General features: G+C 33.0%; 1 protein-coding gene across 1 annotated transcript in view; it reads left to right on the top strand.

Moving 5' to 3' along the window:
• Positions 1 to 22,701, top strand: part of ITGB8 (integrin subunit beta 8) — an 81,842-nt gene that overhangs the window by 42,476 nt on the left and 16,665 nt on the right. Inside the window, exons 4-8 of the mRNA XM_010984668.3 lie at positions 3,152 to 3,398; positions 4,746 to 4,911; positions 5,640 to 5,798; positions 17,387 to 17,482; positions 21,091 to 21,180. Coding sequence (XP_010982970.1) covers positions 3,152 to 3,398; positions 4,746 to 4,911; positions 5,640 to 5,798; positions 17,387 to 17,482; positions 21,091 to 21,180 — 758 coding nt within the window. The remainder of the gene's footprint in view (positions 1 to 3,151; positions 3,399 to 4,745; positions 4,912 to 5,639; positions 5,799 to 17,386; positions 17,483 to 21,090; positions 21,181 to 22,701) is intronic.

Genomic DNA, 22,701 nt, shown 5'->3' with positions numbered 1-22,701 from the left:
TCTTTTCATCTTAAGGAGAGAAACTATTTAAGCTCTCCCTATACTATGGGAAAGAAGTTATAGATACCAGCTTCTTACTGTGATAACTATGTGGCCCTTTTGAAATGCTATATCAAAATATGCTTCAAATATAGTTAAAAGAGCATTTACAAGTGGCTATGCATGTACCAAACCCAGAGGCATCAGAGATGAAAAAAGCGTTCTTACCATAATGTTGCTTAGAATCTAGTGATAGTAATGGTAATAGTTACTAATGTCTATATATTTACACCAAATACTATGGTAAATATTTTATATAGATCACTTCACTTAGTAGCTTTTACCCAGGAAAAGAATACACCCTCACATAGCTCCTCTCTCAGAGTAGCATTTAAGATATTGCTACTGACATTAATAATATCACAATGGTGACAGCCACAATGTCTTATTTTTAGATGTGTTTCTTTCTCATTCAATATATTCAAAACCTTTTTTAATGTCATTTTCCCTTTGAGCCCAGTGTTGGTGGCTCCTCAGTATGAACTGAATGGGGTTTGACCTTGGTAAACAGTATCCATGTTCCCATGAAAAGGTAAAGGTATTTCTACTGTTTTCCAAAACAGAGTTTCTCATATATATATATATATATATATATATATATATATATATATATATACACACACACATACACACACACATATATATCCAATACAAAGCCAACTTGAGAGCTTATTGTGGGAATTGTTCCAAGCTCATAGGCAAAATGTGGTAATTCACACTTGGCCTCTTCAGTTTCCTCCCTAACAAGCAAAGCAGAGTGGGGATTGGGGTCAGTATGTAGGATTGCCCGCCTTGAACTGACTACCTAAAGCTAGAATCTTACAGGAAAATCAAGTGCCTTGTAGTTTAAAAGTAATGATTATTGTTCTCTCCAGCAATGACCAAAAGGCCTGTGTATAGAAAGATTCTCTTTTCTCCTTCAGTGAAAACTAGTTTTACTGAGGCATCATCAGCCCATGCTGAGGTCTTCTACTGACCCAGGTACTTGTGCTAATGTTGGGTACGTGGGCTAGCGCCAGCAACAATGTAATCCAAAATCAAGCTACAGCAGCCTGCACACTCTAACACTGACTATTTGGCAAGGCTTCCTAACAGCCCTCTTCTTTGCTGAGGCCAGTGAGACTAGGATTTGCTTACTAGGCTATAAGCAGCTGATATGTGCTGAAGGCCCCAGTATGGCAAGCATTTGGTTGGAACTCGTTGAATAGCTTAGGCCTCCAAGGACTGTGCTTTTGTTGTTATATAGACTCTACCTGTTGCCTGCAACAACCAGCCAACAATATAACAACTCACATAATATGCTGAATATCTTGTACATTTTTCAATAACTCTACAAAAAAACAGACAGCCATTCATCTTTAGACAGAGCCATCATAAACTGCAATGATCCATCAAGATGAAAATATCAGGTGGCCAGTGTCTAAGGCCCTCAGCTATACGTCCAAGTCAACAGTTAAAAACAACTATACAATTTGTAAATAAATAAGTAAATGAATAAATAAATAAATGCTGACCCATGCATTAAAATTCAAGCTCTTCCACATAAACCACATCCCCCAATATGCTCCATTTCTATTTCTCATTGATTCAGCCTTGTCTATCAGATTCTATCACTCTCCTGAATTAAATTTCTCTACCCAAACTGCAGGATACTTCCACATGGGCAGATATCTAGAAAGCAGAGCTGAATATATGCTCTCTAGAGGCAGCCCAGCTCCTTAAAAAAGGAGTGAAAGAGTTGACCGGGCTGGACTATACATGCCCAATTTCTCCTCCCAAACTCCTGGGTTGAAAAACTAAGAGTGTTATAGAAAAGAAGTTTCTTGCGTGTAAAGGCAAATTAGGAATAAGTAAATAGCCCATTTTCCCCATAATTATTATCATAAACCAAAAAAATACCATTTTGAATATATTCCATAATCTGGCTGAAAAACATCTGACTTGTGAAATAATTTAAAAGAAAATATTGATATTTTAAAGCACATTAAGACTAAAAATATGATTTGATAAGTTATAGGATTCCTTTAATAAGTAGATTAGGCTACCAATTATGAGTACGAATTGGTATTTATTAAAATTTTTTCCACTCAAAATATTCCCCATGAAGAAATAATTAATGACTTACAAAGCATTTGCTTTATTGTTTAAAAAAGTAAAATTCTCAAATTGCCTGTATTTAAATTGATAACTTTTCACCATATATTTTAAAATTTAAATTGAGAACTACTAACTCTGTAGGGTGCCATATCCTGTATACAGGGATACAAACAAATCCTTGTATAAAATGATAATGGACAGAGAACTAAATAAAACTATATTGCAAAGACAGTTGTCTTTTGGAGGCTCCAACAATTCTCCTTATGGTGACCCTCTCTTCTTACCCAGTTTCTTTGCCTTTGTGAACCCTCTTCAACATGTTTATCAAGCACCCATCATACATTGGACAGATGTCGACCCCTACATTGCCTGGGTCCTCAATGTGGCACCGCTAGTTACCATTCTTTAGACCACTGTCTCATTCCTTCGCACAACTAACTGTTGGGAAGAATCTTATCAAATGATTCACGATGAGGTAGTAATAATTTTGAGTAACTTCGTGCACTTCTCAGTACCAGAGTTTTCACATCTCATATGTAAATATATTTCACTCAAAAGAAAGAGTTTACACCTGCATCCAATGAGTTAATTTTTCTTAAGGAATCTTTCTAGTTGTCTTCAAATCTAAATGTCACCTTCAAACAAACACAGCCACCTACTCTCTCTTACAATAGAATGCTGCTTGCTGTTTTGTACTATGCTTTTCTAGGCACTAGAAATACAGCTTCATTTGGTGATAAATATATTCCCTATTACCTTTATATTGAGCTGGTCTATTTGCTATTATCTCTGTCTGTCCTATAGAATTATGAGAAATACATTGTAAAAGGGGGAGACTAATAAATTGGTATGGTTTTCAAATTGCCTTCAAATTATTCCAGAATATTCCTAATTTCATTCATTATGCACAAAGTTGTAATAATTGTTCTATATCTAAAATGTGACTGATTTATTGATAGCTTTCCTGAGATGTTTAAAATAAATGCTAAATGATATTTGCTTTTCTTTGAACTAGGAGCTGCAGCTAATTTTATGTTGAAAATCCATCCTCTGAAGAAATATCCTGTGGATCTTTATTATCTGGTTGATGTCTCAGCATCGATGCACAATAATATTGAGAAATTAAATTCGGTTGGAAATGATTTATCTAGAAAAATGGCATTTTTCTCCCGTGACTTCCGCCTTGGATTTGGCTCATATGTTGATAAAACTGTTTCACCATACATTAGTATTCATCCAGAAAGAATTCATAATCAATGCAGGTATCTAATGTTTGATGTGGATTTCATAATGCTAAACAAGCTTTTTCTTATAAAATCACATTTTCTTTTTTTTATCAAGGACTTACTAAATTTCATATTTTTGTTTTAATTAAATGAGAAATGAAAATATTTAGAGAGGTAGTATCTGAAAACTTTTAAGATTAAAAGGGGGCTTTTTACTTTATATTTTTTTCAAATATCATTCACTTAATTTTTATTACAAAAAGCACAAATCATATTGGTAATTTTAGATAAACCTCCAATAATCAAGCTACCCTGTATATAAATACCTCTTTGAAAATTCTGTACTTCTCTTTTTGATTGCTCCAAATTTGTTGAATTAAGGTTTATCAAATTTAAAGCACTTATTCTGCTGGTATTGCATCTATCTTTCCATTACTGTTTTGTGAATGTGTTTATAATTATGTTGCTTATGATGCAATTTCAAAGAAAGCTCAGCTAGCACATAGAAGATAGGTAGATCAAAAGATTAGAAATGTCTGCTAGAAAGAGTCCTTTTTCTTATCATCTTGGAAGGCTGATTCTAAATAGCATATGCCCTACTATGAAAGGAAAACTGACTTTAAAATACAAATTTCTCACACAATACTCTAATTAGCAGTTGAATTTTTGGAGAGAAATATGTGTTCAGTTCTTTCTTAATAAAACATTTCATTTTAACATCTTCTTTCCTACTGGCATAAATTACCCAGATTACTCTACAGTATACACTCTAATTTACTGAAACAACTCTGTAACCTGCTATAGTGGAATAAGACTGATATATCTCCACGTGGAGCTTCATGCATCTGCTCCCTGAATGCAGATTAACCTGAGGAATGATCCTCACTTTTGGAACTCTCAAAATAATTTTAATGAATTTTGATTTTTCATCAATAATTCCACACCAAGCATCGCTTTAAATATGAGCACAATATCTTAAAATATCTAACAATAGTATAATATTTTAACAAAATTCCTAAAAACATTTCCCAAAAACTTTTTCAGCTGCTCCATGGACAAATGTAATAGGAAATCATTGCAAATTCTTACCTCCTCTTAAAAACTAATAGTGCATATCAACAGAATAAAAGCTCTAAGTGTCCCATACTAAAGAAACATGTTTAATCTCCTTTATGTTTTGAACAACAAGCTGTTATAATCCTAACTGCAAAGAAATATTCACCAATATTGAGCTTTTCTCTGATTTTATAAAATACAGATTTTCTCTAATAAAATTTCCTTGGCAAAAAAATGTATTCCTTTCTCAGATCAATCACACAATTTTACTGTTGGTACTGTTTTGGATCTTTGAAGGAAATTTGCATTTCTTCTTTATCCATATAGTGACTACAACTTAGACTGTATGCCTCCTCATGGATATATCCATGTGCTGTCTTTGACGGAGAACATCACTGAGTTTGAAAAAGCAGTTCACAGACAGAAGATCTCTGGAAATATAGATACACCTGAAGGAGGTTTTGATGCCATGCTTCAGGCAGCTGTCTGTGAGGTAAGAAGTTTCACATGATTGAGTGTCTGCTCAGATGCAAAATTCCCCAAGAATTTAGCATTTTTCTCCTTGATTTATGGAGTGAAAACAGAGCATAGAAGAATACATTCTTCTCCTATCTCTTATTCGTCACCAGTGTTACTCATTTTGGTATGTGTTCAGGACAGAGGGGCTAAATTGGACGAAGGTTATAAATAGGAAAAGATAAAAGGGAAAGAATAATCTAAGCCCTTGGAAAATCCTTTCCAAAAGGACTGCTCTTTTTACTCACCACTCTCCAAGGAAGAACCAGAAATAGCTTGTTGTCCTGCTCACATCATGTTGGGCACTCTGCACTTTGGAAACCTGGCTTATTCTTCCTCTGGGAGAATAGCAGACATCTCTAGGCAGGAGTTAGTGTGGTCAAAAGGCTACGGTAAAAAAGTATACAAAAATGAAAGTTAATATTTGTTAGCTATCTTGATTGTGGTGGTGGTTTCATTGGTGTACACATCTATCAAAATTCATCAAATTGTACATATGAAATATGTGTAGTTTAGTGTACAGGAACCATCCCACAATAAGGGTGTTAAAAAAAATTCAATGCTATTTATCAAAGAGAGATTAATTTATGTATATCATTCTAGCCTGACAATGTTTGTTAACTCAAATTTAATGTTTACTTAAGATAAAGACCAAAGTAAAGATCTATGTTATAGTAAAAGACCTAATTATGTATTTATTTTAAGAGTCATATTGGATGGCGAAAAGAAGCTAAAAGATTGCTGCTGGTGATGACAGATCAGACATCTCATCTTGCTCTTGATAGCAAATTGGCAGGCATAGTGGTGCCAAATGATGGAAACTGTCATCTGAAAAACAACGTCTACGTCAGATCAACAAGCATGGTAACATAGCAATAGCCTCTTAGTAGTTATGAATCTTTTGGTTATAGTATAAATTTAAGTTGGAAATTAACCTATTCTTGTACCAAGAAATTCTCCAAAGGAGCATGATGTGGAGTCAGGATAAGCCATGACAGAGAAGTTACAAAACAATGGAATCTATAAATTCTGATCAATAAAACATAAGACTAAAATACTTTGATGATATCTAGTAGCTAGCTAACTCTCTGACATTCTGTAAAGCAGTGTATAATTAATGATAGAAAAGCTTACTTTCAATGCAAATAAAGGAACTTAGAAGGAAAAAACACATACATATAGATTTGCTTTATATAATTAAACTAGTTCTACACAGTTAGTATTGAAAAACATATTAAGGATTGTTAAAAAGAGTGTATTAGGCCTGAGGAATCCTCACAGTATAATAGGTAGTATCTAGATAGAGACTAGGAAAAAAAATGGATTGAAACAAGACCAGCTTTTAGAATTTTATACCTCGCCCCTTCCCTCTGAGCTTTATATTTAGGGCCTATTTTTTTTTTAAATCAGTGCATATCTGGATAGCTTCCTGAGGGTTAGTGTCAGCTCTGAATCATATATTTAAATACAGTCTCCTAGAACCATATCCTACCCAGCATTAGCTATTCTACATGTAGAAAATCAACTGCATAAAACATCAATTATTTGTGGCATTGACACCTAGTTATACATGCATGCAAATGTTAGAACAAAAACTTCCAAACTTTCTTAGATCTTGGTAGCTAGTGTCTCAGTAATATTTTCCCCTGGTGCATGTATACAAAACAAATAAAAAACCTGACAGTTCTGTTTATTAAGTAGTTAGGTCCAAATAACATAACTATTTCTGTACTAAGAACTTAGTAACCAGTTAAAAGAAATATACACGAATCATCAAAAATATGTATGCATATTTGTGTTATTCTTAGTAAATAATTTACTAATGGGAATTTCCCAAGCCTTGGAATCAGGTTGGACATATCCACCCTCATTTCCTGTTCCACATGATTTTCTTAGTGCCCCACTTTGAAAAGATAAGATGTTGTCTAAAGGAACAGAGCCAAATGTAATCTTAAAGCTATGAACTGTCTTCAGCTAGTAGTTCATGGGTACCTGACAAATGCTGAGTATCACTGTGTTTCCCTTAAAAATTCAAGATATTTCAAGGCATCCTGGTGAGTATACTGTGGTGCTCTAAGGCACCTCATGCACAGTTTGGGAAATGCAGTATTAGAAGCATATAAATTATGCTAAATTGTGTGTGAGTCCATAAGTGAAATTTAAATAGTTTAATTTAGTTAATCTGGAACACCCTACCAGACTTTTTGAAAGTCTAGAGAAGCAACTGTATTACCACATAAAACAAATTCAATCCTCGGTTGGTTTAGATTCTTGAAAGCAGAATCAAAATTTAAAGATCGTAAAAGGTAACTAGAGTTTGAATGTAAAATTTAGGATTTGGAGTTACTCTATTAGTGTCTTTCCCTTTGCTAATTCTCTTCTACTCAGCCACATTTCCCTCTGGTAGACCCATCCACTTTAATTTAGTCATTTCTTATCTTTCCTTCTTTCCATTTAATCTCTTTTAATCCGGGATAGAATTCTAATTCATTTACTGGGAGTGGAGAAGACATGAGGAACTATTCTATTGTGAGACAAGGAGAAGCTTATTTTTTTAAGGGAAAAATAATAATCACATTATTCTCAAATTGCATTGCATTCTTCTTCTGAAGTTTTGCCAAGCCACTGAAGTCCTCTCTCCATAACTGTATTTTAGAGTGCTGTTGCTCACCTAGGAAGGATTCCTTAAGGAAAAGAAATGTTTTCATATTTTTAGACATATGCCATGCCATATATATAGCCTTATAGAAATATAAATTATAATTCTGGTGGAATTTTACCCAGTGTTTGGGCTCTTATGACATCAGGAATTTAGACAAACCATCAAGAACTTTATTTGCCTTTTTGAACACTGTTTTACCTACTTAAAAGAATGAACTTCCCACATGTCACTGATATGTACTGAGTAAACCAAGGAGCAGTGTGTTGTTAATACCTTAGAAGAATACTTTTATCTCATTCATGCTAGATCTGTGTTTTAAAGGATCCTTTTCCTGAGAAGTCTTGTTCCCCACATTTCTAGGGACACTACCCTAAAAACAAAAAAAGCTGAAACATTCTGATTGATCCCTTAACTATGCATTTATATATACAAGATGTGCTACTGCTCCGAAACCTCCTACATCCAAAGTACCCTGAGCTTGACTCTTAGCATATTTACCTGCTCATTTTAAACGACTTCCATTCTTTGCTATTCAGCCACTGGAGAAGAATTTTAAAGGTATAAGTTACATAAGCAAACACTTAGCTTCCTGGCTTTATCTCCAGCAGCCAATACCAGTAGTGCTGAATGGTATGTGAGCTTCTTAGTCCAAGATTCTAGAGCTTTCATTTATAAAAGAAAAAAACTGATAAAAGATCTATCACATGTCTAATTTACATGGACCAGAGTTCTACTGATTGTTCACATAGCTATTTAATGAGGGTCAATGTGAACTCCAGAATAATAACTACCAATGTTTTGAGTTTTTATTAACTGAAACCACTTTTGCTACATACACTATCAGTATACTGCAAACATTACACTGTATACAGTATGAAATTTATCTTTACAACTAGGTAAGGTAGTCATAATTATGTTTCTTTCATAAACAGAAAAACTGGGGTAAGAAGAAATGAAGAAAGGTGACTGAGGACAGACAGCTAAAAAGTTAATAAATGGCTCAATCTAGTTCAACCTTATATTAAAATCTGTATTCTTAGCCACTTTGCTCCAGTGTCTCAAGGGAAAACTAGAAGAATTAGAGCAATGAAGTTCTTGGTGTAACGTGCTCTAACCTGGTTACAGTCTTACTTATAAAAGAAATAAAGCAGATAATTTGGCTTACATAAATTATAAAACAAGATACAATTTTAAACAGTTTCTACTTAAACATTGTTATATTTTATATATGGCCATTGGCAAATAATGTAATCATATTAAATAAATTACATTTTCTACTGCTTTTTTTCCAAATGCCAGAATGAAAAACTCAAGTAGAAATGTAGTTTTATAATTTACCAGTAATAAATGACAGTTTAAAATAAGGAATTCTTTCTAAAATGGTAGATATTAGTATAAAAATTGTTAATGGTGTAGCAGACAGGTTATTAATACTGAAGATCTAGAATTTCATCTTGTCTCCCTACCCACCTCCTCCAGGGTGATTCCCAACCTTATTTAGAGTCGTCCATTCACCCCACCCTTGGCAGAGGCCAAGAATAACACCAACGTCTCCAATAACAATGAAAGGGAGTCAAGGAGCAAGTATTTGGAAGAGGCACACAGGAATGAACACTTATTAATGGGATTTTTTAATGTTACCATGATTCTTAGGCCTGATAGAGAGATGCAAACATACTTCTAACTGTATTTAGTAATTTAGGTTTGGTGTTTCTTTCTCTACTGAGCCTTTTTGTGTGTGTGTGCCTCATCATATTATGGTCAGTGATTCTTCACCTTTCCTATCATTTAACTACTCAGAATTCCTTTACTTATTTAGTCTCCTGGAAATTACTCAGTTGAAATTATAAGAATAGTAACAGTAATTCTAATATGGCTAAACTAAAGCATATAATAAAAATTTTCACCTTATTTCCTGATTCTTACTTTGTTTTTCTCTGCTTAACATTGCATAAAAATTCAACTTTTCAAAATTAATTAAAGAAACAAGATCAATTTAGAGTGTTAGCACCTTTGGGTTTAATGAACTTACACAATCAGGAAAGTAAAGGAAATGTGACCTAGACAAAATGTACCCCAAAAGCTTTAAGTCCATGGCCAGTTATTTTTTCTTTTTTAAAAATATTATTACAACTTTTAAAGGTAAAGAGAATTTGAAAGGCAGCAACAGAAAAACAAAGATTCAAATACAAAGGATTGCCCATAAGACTATCAGCTGATTTTACAGCTGACTTTGTAGGCCAGAAGGGAGTGGCATAATATACTTAAAAGTGTTGAAAGAAAAAAAAAAACCCTACAACTTAGTATACTCTATACAGTAAGTTGATCATTTGGAATTGAAGGATAGAGAGCTTCTCAGACAAGCAAAAACTAAGAGTTAATCAATACTAAACTGAACTTACAAGAAATATTAAAGGGTGTTTTTTAAGTGAAAAAAAAATGGCTCTGACAAAAAATGAATTATAGGAAGGGGAAAATGCCACTCACTGGTAAAGGAAGATACATAGTAAAGACAGTGGATCAACCACTTAAACAAGCAAGTACAAACGTTAAAAGACAAAAATCATAAAATCGACTAACACTACAACAAATATTTAAGGGATAGATGTGAAGATATAAAATATGACTTCAAAAACACAAAATGTGGAGGGGAAAGTAAAAAATGTAGATCTCTTAAATGTATTTGAACTTAAATGACTATAGTTATAAGTCAACATATATGAACTCCATGGTAACTACAAATCAAAAAACTACAAACACAAAAATTAGAGAGAAAGGAACACAAACATAACACAAAAGAAAATCATGAAACTACAAGGGAATAGACTAAAAGTATAAGACAAAACAGAGAAGAACTACAAAAACAACCAGAAAACAAGTAGCAAAATGGCAGTAAGCATATACCCACCAATAATCACTTTAAATGTCAAAGGACTAAATGCTCCAATCAAATGACATTGGGTGGCTAATTGTATGAAAAACAAGACCCATGTACAAGCTTCTTAGAAGACACTTACTCGACAGCTAAAGATACACAGACTGAAAATAAGGGGATGGAAAAAAATATTCCATGCAAATGGAAACAAAAAGAAAGCTGAGGCAGCAGTACTCATATCAAAGTATACTTTAAAATAAAGTCTGTAGCAAAAGACAAAAAAGGCATTATATAATGATAAAAGAATCAATACTAAAGGATGATGTTATACTCGTTAACATATACACACCCAATACAGCCCAATATAGGAGCTTTATAAATGTAAAGCAAATATTAACAGAAATAAAGGGAGAAATTGACAGTAAAACAATAATAGTAGGGCACTTTAACACCCCAGTTACCTCAACAGAGAGATCATCCATGCAGAAAATCAATAAACAGTAGCCTTAAATGAATAATTAGACCACTTGGACTTAGTAGATATCTACAGGACATTCCATCCAAAGACAGCAGAATGTCCATTCTTTTCAAATGCACATGGAATGCTCTCCAAGGTGGATCACATGCTAGTAAACAAAACAAGTCTTAACAACTTTAAGAAGACAGAAATTTTATCAGGCATCTTTTCTGACCCCATCTGCATGAAACTAAAAATCAATTACAGAAAGAAAAATGGGAAAAGAACAAACATATGGAGACTAAACAATATTCTACTAAAAACTGAATGATCAATGAAGAAATCAAAGAGGAAATCAGAAAATATTTTGTGATAAATGAAAACAGAAATACAACACTCCAAAATCTATGAGATTCACCAAAAGCAATCCTAAGAGGGAAGTTTATAGCAATACAGGCCTACCTCAAGAAACAAGAAAAACCTCAAATAAACAGCCTAACCTACCATCTAAAGGAATTAGAAAAAGAAGGGAAAAAAAAAAAACCCCAAAGTCAGCAGAAGGAAGGAAAAAATAAAGATCAGATTGGAAACAAAATAGATTCAAAAAAAAAAAAAAAAAAGAAAAGATGAATAAAACCAAGAGCTGTTTTTTTGAAAAGCTAAACAAAATTGACAAGCTTTTACCAAGACTCATTAAGAGAAAAAAAAAAAAAGTGCCCAAATATACAAAATAAGAAATGAAAGAGAAGTTACTACAATTATCACAGAAAAGTAATCATGAGAGAATACTACAAACAGCTAATGGCAACAAATTGGACAACCTAGAAGAAATAGATAAATTCCTAGAAATACACAATTTTCCAAGAGCTTACTGCTCTATGATCTATCTGTCCTAAATTGTAAATGCCATGAGAAGAATAATGACCTTAATAATAACCTTAGAGTAAACGTAATTTGAATGCTTGCCAAAAAATAACCAGGAAATTATTTCTGCAAACAATATTTAATTTATTTTTTCCATCAAAATTGAAAGCAAAAGTTCCCCACAGAATTACCTGGGCCAGACTCAGAGTAGCCCCACTCTGCTTTTATAAAGTCCCTAAAAATGAGAAAAAAATAATGGTTTTCCAAAGTGATACAAGAAAACCAAAATTTGATGAAAATACTTATGAAATAGAATGTTCCAATTAAACTATATGTTTTGGTTAAATCATATTTAAGCCAAAAACTTTTTATAACCACTCTTATTGAAAAGCTTACAGAAATTATTAGTCCATGCCCCTCATTCAGTAATGAGGATATCAAGATATCAATGGATAACCATGTTTGGCAGGAGTCACAGATTCAGACACTTCAGGAGCAGGTGCAAAAAGTAAATATATGAGGCAAGTCAAACAAAGCATATCCAAGAGCCCAACATCTTGCCTTTAGAAATGGCCTCCAAATATGTTTTATTAATAGCAGTCTTTTATTGAAAGTTGTGCTTTATTAAGCAGCCCCATGGTATTTGTCCCTTTATATTTAGTGAGCACCTCCCAATGTCTTAGTGAAGTGTAGATATTGCTATTACCTCCATTTTATAAATGAGAAAATGGAGATTAGGAAACAGGCCTATGTAGTAGTGCCTAGGTATATGACAAGCAATGTGACATCAGCACATGAGCCCCAACTTACCATTAATCTGGGCTTAATAATTACAAAATGTTAAGTGAAAGTCTTTACACTATTAACCATAACTCTGAGAGGTAGATAACTCGTATTTATACCTATTTTACACATAAAGAAACTTGGTCACAGAAAGATTAAGACCGCAGCCCAGTATTACACAGCTGGTAACTGCAGAACCAGGAGTTGAAGCCCCAGGTGGTCTGTTTCCAGATCCTCTGCTCTTGGTATAGTTCTCAACTGGAGCAATTTTGCCCCTCAGATCTGGGACATTACAAAATGTCCAGAGACATTTTGGTTATTAATACTAAGGGAGGAGGGAGATACTGGCATCTGAAAGGCAGAGGCCAGGGAGATGTTGCTAAGTATCCTACAATGCATAGGACACCCCTACACCCGCAATATGCAATACATGGCTCAAAATGTTAATAGTGCCACTGATGAGAAATTTGAGTCTATGTGATTATTACTATGCAGCCATCTAGATAGAAAATAGGCTATGGAATACATGGGGACTGACAACACATAAAGTCTTAATATCTAAATAAATCTGTGCTATCATAATGCTTTCATGTTGTCTCTGTCCTCTAAAAAGTAATCCAGATAATTGAGTACTTTATTTAACCAAGAAACTTGGAGTTTTTTTGTATATTTTTATGATATGCAATACTACAAATTCTATATTATCTTCTAAGAACTTTTATTATGAATCTCACTTTTATGGCGAATCTTAAACATTTATTTTTGTCACTAAATATGCACATTATTAAAATTCATATATTTCTACACACTTATCTCTTTAACTGAAACTATTCCCATTGAATCTTTCTTACTCCCTCTTCTATTGTGACATTTATAAGTTATTTCCCACAAATCACAGTGATGGTGTTAGTGAAGAAGGAAAATGTGAAAGGAATCCTTTTGCTCTTAATTACTTAGCAGCTGTCTTGGCACATTGCTCTCCCTTCTTGCTTTTGCCCCTGAAACGCTTGTTATCTCTATTAATTATTTTCAGAGTTTAGAGCAACAACATGTGATGGGTTAGACAGAGAGGGAGTTAGAGATGAGGAGCAGTGACATCACCAGAACAGGACAGCTGGCTGACAGGGGGTGTTCCTGCTAGTGAAATACAAGACATAAAAGATAAAATACTTAAAAAGATACTATGCTCCATGGAGGAAAGGGGAAGGGGTTGCAACAATGGTCATTAATCCATAGCACTCCTGTCAACAGTGGTTTATTTAAACATCTGTTAAACATTTGTAATTTTAACAAATCTGCCTCAAGGTACTTGGAATTCTCTTTAAAAACATTTCTTTCTAGGGTTAAAAAAAATGTGTTCTTTTAAGCTTAAAAATCCAACTGACCTTTCTAATGATGTTCTGGGCAAACTAAAACTTTCTAGGCTTAAATTTTGTGTGCTTTTGGTCAACGTGGCTCCCTGTCCTTGAAAGGGGGAAAGAGATTAAGAAGGCTCCAAAAGCTGCTTACATTTTGCAGTGTTCTTTAATACTGATTTTATGAGTTAAGTATAAGCTGGTTAAAAACATATGGATTAAATTTTCCTTAATATATGAATGGTTTTAAAAATTAATAAGGGGGTCATGTATAACTGAAAAATTGTGCTCTACACTGGAATTTGACAAAACATTGTAAAATGATTATAAATCAATAAAAAATATTTTAAAAAATTAAGAAAGGGGAATGCTTGGCAAACTGATTTTTTTTGTCTAAGTAAAAATATTTGAAAAGTAGTTGTTGCCATTAAAAAAATATTCCCAATGCAGCTAGATATACCTTCCTTTACTTGTTCTCTTTAATTTACTAGCATTATGCAAACTGTCATAAATCTTTTTTAAGAGTATACATATTATTAGGAATGAGGAACAAGAATTTATCTGACAGAACTTATAATTTGGGGACTGTTTTTCTATTACTTTAAAATTATATTCTTAAGAATTGCTCTGTGCAGAATTTTTCTTATACAAATCCACGTGGTAATACTTTTTAAACCTCTTCATAAATTGGTATCATGTCACATTTAAATGTAGTTCATGAAAAGTTGACTTATTTCCAACAAAGCAATTATAGATTATATAGAAATAAAAGGATGTTTGTTATGATTATTATCTTAGTCCTTTTGGGCTACTATACCAAAACACTGTAAACTGTACGGCTTATAAATAACAGAAATTTATTCCTCACAATTCTGGATGTTGGGAAATTCAATATCAAGGCACTGGCAGATTCGGGACCTTGTGAGAGCCTACCTTACAGTTCATAGAAAACACCTTCTAGTTATAACCTCACATGGCAGAAGGAGCAAGGGTGCTTTCACCACTGTCTCTCTTTTACAATGGCACTAATCCCATTCATGAGGGCTCCACCTTCATGACCTAATCATCTCCCAAAGGCCCACCTCCTAATACCATCACCTTGGGATTAACATTTCAATATATGAATTTGGGAAGGGGGACACAGATATTCGGATTACAGCAGTTACTCACGTTAGTGACAGTAGTTTTAAGCACAAGGCTGTATCTTGTATCATATTAAACTTTATGTATGTAAGTTTAATGTGTGGATCACAGAATTTACACTATAAGTGAAAGTAGTAAAATTAGCTTTTTCACTGAGTTCACATAGATGCCAAAATACAGAAATGTTGACCAAGATGGCTTAAGCAAAATTTTCCTTTAAATAAAACACAACTGGAACTGGAGAGTGAGAGGGAGAATAAAAGCTACAGATTAACTTGAATTTGAATCAAATGATACTAATAGGTTCAGTCACATGATCCCTGGCTGATGCAACTAGGCACCAACAAAAACTGGGGACTACTGCAGGTAAAGTTTGACATTGTCTGTCTAGAATACCTAGTTATGAAGTTGCTATTTGAATTCACTTTAATTTCTAGAAGACTATTTATAGAAAGAAAAAATATCAAGCACTATGTCTAACAATATAACTTTATATAGAAATTTCCATATTTGTAAGAATTCTCATATTTACTAAATTTCACTCCCCTTCTCCTGCTCATCTCTTGCTTTCTCACGACCACAAAGAATGTCACAGTTAGCTCTACATGTTTTATTTATCAATGTGAGACATATTTATAATGTCAATATATATGTGAATGACAAAAAGTTAAATACAATAATAACAGGTTAAGAGATCAGTAACCTGCACCTTGTATAAGCTGTTGAAAATAAAAATTATAATAACTGCTATTAGTTTTGAGTACATACAAGAAATTGCACTAAATATTTCATGTACTATGGTTATCTTTTTTTCTTGCCAGCAATCATGCAAAGTAGACACTATTCACATGTTATAGAGGATAGACCTAAGATACAATTTTTATCATAAACTGACAACCAGGGATTTGAATACAGGTGTTTCTGCTTTTAAAGAGTTTGTACTATACCATGTTATATATCAAATACATGTATGTGTATATAAATATATATATGTGTATATATATGCACATATTTGCATTTAAATACTTGTTACTGACTTTCACCTCAGAATGTGATTGTCATTAATGTGTCCAGTTTTGAATATTAAATTATCTTTCAATTGCATCACTTAGAGTCCAATTTTAATCTAAAGAGGTGCTGAACACTCTGTACTATGTTGAATTCAACACTCATCATTTTTCTGTGTTCTATGTTTTTATGGAGATTTTGTCTTTAAAATATCCTTATATGTTGATGTTGATCTTATTTCTTTATTGAAGTATAGTTGATTTACAAAGTTTCAGGTGTAAAGTGATTCACCTATATATATGTATATTCTTTTTCAGATTCTTTTCCATTATAGATTATTACAAGATATTGAACATACTTCCCTATGCTATACATTAGGACCTTATTGTTTATCTGTTTTATACATAGTAGTTTGTATCTGGTAGCCCCAAACTCCTAATTTATCCCTCCTCCCTACTTTCCCCTTTGTAACAATAAATTTCTTTTCTGTGTTTGTGAGTCTCCTGTTTTGTATGTAAGTTCATTTGTATCATTTCTTTTAGATTCTACATATAAGTGATACCATGATATTTGTCTTTCTCTGTCTGATTTATTTCACTTAGTATGAGAATCTCTAGGTCCATCCATGTTGCTGTAAATGGCATTACTTCATTCTTTTTTATGAGTATTCAATTGTATATGTATATACCACATCTTCTTTATCCAATCATCTGTTGATGGACATTTAAGTTGCTTCCATGTCTTGACTGTTGTAAATAGTTCTGCTATGAACATTTGGGTGTAACACAGGTATTCTTAAAAATTGCTTTCTTTTTCAGTACCGTATACTTACTATAAAAATAAAAGATTATTTTCATCATTTTTCTGTAAGTTTAAAATTATTTCACAATAAATAGGTCCTTATTGTTTATCTATTTTATATATATAGTAGTGTGTATCCATTAATTCTGAATTCCCAATTTATCTCCCTTCCTTTCCCCTTTGGCAGCCATAAATTTGTTTTTGATGTCTGTGAGTCTATTTCTGTTTTGTAAATAAGTTAATTCATCTCATTTTTTTTAGATTCCCAATATAAGTGATATCATAAGTTTATTTCAGGGGTTTTATTCCTTTTGATGTGATGGTAATGGGACTGTTGATCTTATATTTTAAAAGAATTTAAATGCCTCTAGTAGAATCATAATCCTTCCCAACACAATACATTTTCATGTTGGTCATACAGCTTTCCTCATAATAGATGTTTGGATGTGTGTGGGATTGAGTTACTAAATTTCACTCCCTTCATTATTTCATTATCTGTTACAGGAACATCCCTCACTAGGCCAACTTTCAGAAAAGTTAATAGACAACAACATTAATGTCATCTTTGCAGTTCAAGGAAAACAGTTTCATTGGTATAAGGTATGTTAATTTCCATAATATAAAAATTAAGATGTTTGCATTTCTATTTAAAATTAGAATACTTCTTAGAACCACAAGTAAGCATTCTGGAGTTATACTTGGTACAATCTAAATTTAATAGTGTATTAACGAATACATACTACAGTGCCTTAAGTTAGCATTTAAGTATAAATAAGTATAAATCCTATGTTTGTAACACCTAGAACCAAGTGTGGGCACTGATACTTGGTATTGTACTCACTATGACAATAATGGAGGAGACTTTTATCAAGTAAAAAGTAGTTGACACTCCAAATATACCATCCATGTCTAGAGTCCTGCTTAATCTGGTCCATGAGCATTTCTTTATAATAGATTAGGTTGGGGAATATCAGCCAATTTTCAATAGCACCAACATACCTAGATTTGGTCTAGATCATCTAGTATAGGAATAAGAGAAGCCATGAAATTGACTGACCAAGTCAAAGCATTTCTACATAAGAATAATCGTGGTTCTGTCCAATATTTTTTAGGGTAGATGAGTCCCACAAGCAGAACAGACATTTGGCACCTATGTCACTATCCCCATGGGATTCCTTCTCTCACTCCCAACACAGAACTTCTGTAACCCTGCTACAGCTTTCTTTTCACAGTTTTTTAGGTTCTTTCTTCCAGAAAATTCTCTTTTCTTCATTTCCACAATGCTATGATACCCTGATTTTCACTGCACATGTCTGTTCACTATATCTTCTTCATCTCCTTTACTGTCTTTGCTTCTTTCTTCTGCTCTCAATGTCCTTTACCTAATACTTCAGAGAAACCACATTTTCTCTCAGCTTCAACAAATACTTGAACCCATTTGCATTTGCCACAAAGCTGGTGTTCCTTCCACCATTTTCTCTAATACTTGACTACCACATTTATCACCTGAAAGTGCTACTTTAATCATACCATTTCTTCCCTTAGAAATCTATAGTGAAAATGCAATTTGCTGTTTTCCCAAATTTAGAACCCCTTTTTAAGGTCACAACTGTTAGTATCCATAAAAGAAAGGCTCTGACCCAAATTAAATGCCCAGATCATTTTATTAACAACAGTAACAGATTCCACTTATCGAGTACCGACCATTGTCAGGCACTGAGTTCATTAATATTAACTATTTAATACTCTTAACAACTCATAATAATGAGGGCAATGTCACTAATATGCCCATTTTAAAGATTAAGGAAATACATTTAGGGAGGTTGTATACTTGCCCAGACTTTCCTAACAGCCTAAATCCTGTGTTCTTAATCTCTAGGCTTAAATTTCAAACTGAATTTCAAATTATTGTGCAGTTTTTTCATTGCTCTTGCCTCCTTTTTCTCTGATATTTATTATTTCTTGATTGTGATACTGACTGTAGCAGTTTCTCCCTACTTGCTTAAGAAAATTTCCAGTGACTGTTAAACCATATAACCAGGTTTATTATTAATTGATTTATGTGCAAAGTAAGAATTAACAGGCTCTAAAGCCCTGACAGGTTCTGCTAAGAGTCCTGTGTGTGCCCTTGCAGTCAACCACTTTGGCTGCTCAGAGATACTTTTATCAATCACCTTGGTCTGAGTTGTAACAGCCTCCTAACCCATCTCCCAAATCCATTTTCCACCTGGCTGCAGAGTGAGCTATCTAAATCACAAGTGTGACCATGGTACTCCTTAGAGTATAATGTTCCAGTGTTTCCCTCTGATCTAGAGGATCAAGTCTTTAACATGGCATATGAAGTTAGCTGGTCCTGGTTCGGTTTCATCCCCCTCACTATTCTGTGCCTTAAACTTGTCTCTCCAGTCATACTTCTAATCCTTCTGTGTACAAACATTCACTAGGCTCTTTCTTTCCTTTGTGCCTTTGTTCTTACTATCTACATTCCCCACCTGGAAGCCCATCTCCCTCATTACTTAGCTAACTCTTACTCATCTTTTAAGACACAGCTCATGAATCACCTCCTCCAGGAAGCAGTCTGTGACAGTTTACTCCAGCCTTCAAATACCTGCTCAGTATCCCCCTCATTAAGGTCTGTGCATATGTCTATCACTTGATGTTTTTTTTTCTTTACATTTTCACTCTTGCTTTGCTTCTCTTTATTTTTACATATATATACATATATTTTCAGATTCTTTTCCGTTATAGCTTATTATAAGAAATTGAATATACTTTCCTGTGCTATACAGTAGGTCCATATTGTTTATATATTTTATATATAGTAGTTTATCTACTATACGTAGACAGCAGATACCTATTATCTGTTATATATTTTATAAAGTAGATATCTGTTATCTGTTAATCCTAAACTCCTAATTTATCCATCACCCACTTTCCCCTTTGGTAACCATAGTTTGTTTTCTATGTCCATAAGTTTATTTCAGTTTTGTAAATAAAATTTGTATTTTTTTTTTTAGATTTCACATATAAATGATATCATGTAGTATTTGTCTTTCTCCGTCTGGCTTACTTCACTTAATATGATAATCTCTAAGTATATCCATGTTGCTGCAAATGGCATTATTTCATTCTTTTTTATGGCTGATGTACATTGGTTTTTGAAATTGTCATTTATATGCCTGTAAGATCTTTAAGGATGGAAACTATGTGGCCTAGTAATTTAGCATTTCCAAAGGGGTATATAATAAGTACTCAATAAAGGTTATATGAATGGATTTTAAAAATCTTTAAGTGATACATTTTCCCTATTACCTGAGATACCAAACTGTTAGTATCTAAGTAGTGGCTTAGTGGCATACAGCTGGAACTTAATGACACTTGTGAATGGTAAAAATGAGTATATAAATCGATTTCAAGACTTTTCATAATCTGATTCCGTATAACTGTGCATCTTCATTCTAGTAAGACTGGTTTCTTCTCTGCTCTTACTTCATCCACAACTTAAGCAAATCTTCAAGCATTTGCTGATTCTCATTTTCTCACTAGTAATACCTAGAGTCTACTCCATTATTATTATGTACCATCCATCAAGAACACCAGCTCTATGAAGCTTCTATTTGTGACTATGATTTTTTTCTCCTGTCTTGGAAAACATGTCCTAAAAGTCATTCCATATAAAAGTAGTCCTGCAAAATACTTATACATATATATATGAGAAATATGATGCATATATATCATGAGAAAAGAGTTTTGTAATTAATTAAATGTTAGGAAATGCTGTATTTAATAATTCTAAATTATTTCTGAATCATAGGGATGTGTATTTTGAGTCTCTATGTGGAAGAAACCACATGCAGAACTTATCAAAATTATTTTCCCTGAGAACCCTTTTCATTTTAAAATCTCTTGGGACTATGTTCCATGGAAGATACTTTGGGAAATGCTGGTCTATATTTTGATTGGGTTTTTAGGTCAGTATTAACTTGTGCATGTACACACACTCATGCACATATAATTACACATTACCATTTCAGGTATATATTTTCTGGCTGCCCTACTTAGTTGCTTATATTTTTCAGTGTCTTATATTTTTTAATTCATGTAATGATTCATCTCTATTGATAACTATAAGAATTCTTAATATTTGTTGATTGCTAAACTACTATGTGCTACTGTCATTCAGTGAATGTTACTGATATGTTTTCTAGGATCTTCTACCCCTCTTGCCTGGCACCATTGCTGGTGAAATAGAATCAAAGGCTGCAAACCTCAATAATTTGGTAGTAGAAGCCTATCAGGTATGTATCTATTGTACACACTTTTTTGAAATAAAATTTAACCCCAATTTCTGTTGTAAGGTACAAAATAGTGCCCTATCATCTTGAGAGGAGTGATGGAAAGAACATTAGATTTGGAATTAGGAACAAAAGTTTAGCCCTTGCTCTACCACTAACTCGTTATGAAAACTTGGGGAAGTCATTTCAGCTTTGCGTGCCTCAATAGTGTTTCACTGACACAGTTTACTAACTCAGGTTGAGCTAGAGGGTATCTAAATTTCCTTCCTCATCGAATGTTCAGTGACTCACCAAATCATAGCTATAGAGATAATTTGTTATCAAGAAATTTCACCATTTCTCACTGTCACAAAAAAAAAACCAACTTAGGACTTATCATTCCTTCTTATCAACGAAAATCAAACGTGCACAGTTCATTCCCATCCATAATTTGTTCACAAGGATAATCAAAATAAGAAAGGAGCTTACAGTATTAGAAGTCACCCTAGTTTTCATAGTATGAACCCATTTATTACCCCAAATAAGGAATATAAGTCGACAAACTCCTGTACATCAAACTGCACCCATGGAAAGGGTAATAGCAGCTTTTAGTTTCATGTTCTTTATTTTACTAAGATAGGTATGTGATGACTTATCTAAATTACAGTCCTGATTAACCTTAAACAATTTAAAATACTAGCAAAATCTATAAAAACTCTGGCTAATTAATCTCCTTAAGTTGGGATGCTGTTATTTTGTATGTCTGTACTTTCAAAATTCTTCTGAAATTTCATTTTGTCATTTTGTCCAACAGAAACCATTCACAATTCATTGAAAATAGAATATAAATATTTTCTTCTAACCTGTAGTTTTTTGTATTTCCTTTTTAAGACTTTTATAAAATTATATACAAACTTAGTACATGGTGAATGTCATTGCATTTTATTTTTTATCCTTTACATTAGCACTGCCATTAGAATTAAAACTATATAAAAATCAAGACTATAGTAACAGTAATTTAGCTGAAATGAAGAAATAAAAAATAAACTATAATGAATAAAAAAAGAATTATACATCATAAAAAATAAATTCTGCCTCTGTACTGCTGGATAATAAAAGGGAAGTTTAAGATTGTGTCTGGAGCTTAATTTCTAAATCTCAAAATTGGGTAAAATTTTAGATATTTGTTTTCATATCCTGCTTGAAAAGCACTGGTGTAACTAGCTGAAGGTTTTAAGAGAAGCATTAACTTCAGAAGGAGAAAAAGAACACTCATTATATTAGGCATTTCCTTCTGATCGGTTAAACCATCACCATATCAACACCATTTGTATGCCATTAGAAGTTTCTATTTTTTTGTTGAAATTATTAAAGTTGTTATAATGTATGAATTCTTTGGTAGATAAAAAATGAAACTGATATAGTCTTACCTAATTCAAATAAAATTTAATTATTTGAGGAATTATCTCATTCTAAAGATTTACTACCATAATTCCATGATCAATTATTTATCAGTAAGCACACATCTCTTTACTGATTATACAG

This window comes from Camelus dromedarius, chromosome 7 (assembly GCF_036321535.1).
Source record: "Camelus dromedarius isolate mCamDro1 chromosome 7, mCamDro1.pat, whole genome shotgun sequence".
NCBI lineage: Eukaryota > Metazoa > Chordata > Mammalia > Artiodactyla > Camelidae > Camelus > Camelus dromedarius.
Note: the sequence above shows the minus strand (reverse complement) of the source record. Positions and strands in the feature narration are given on the sequence as shown.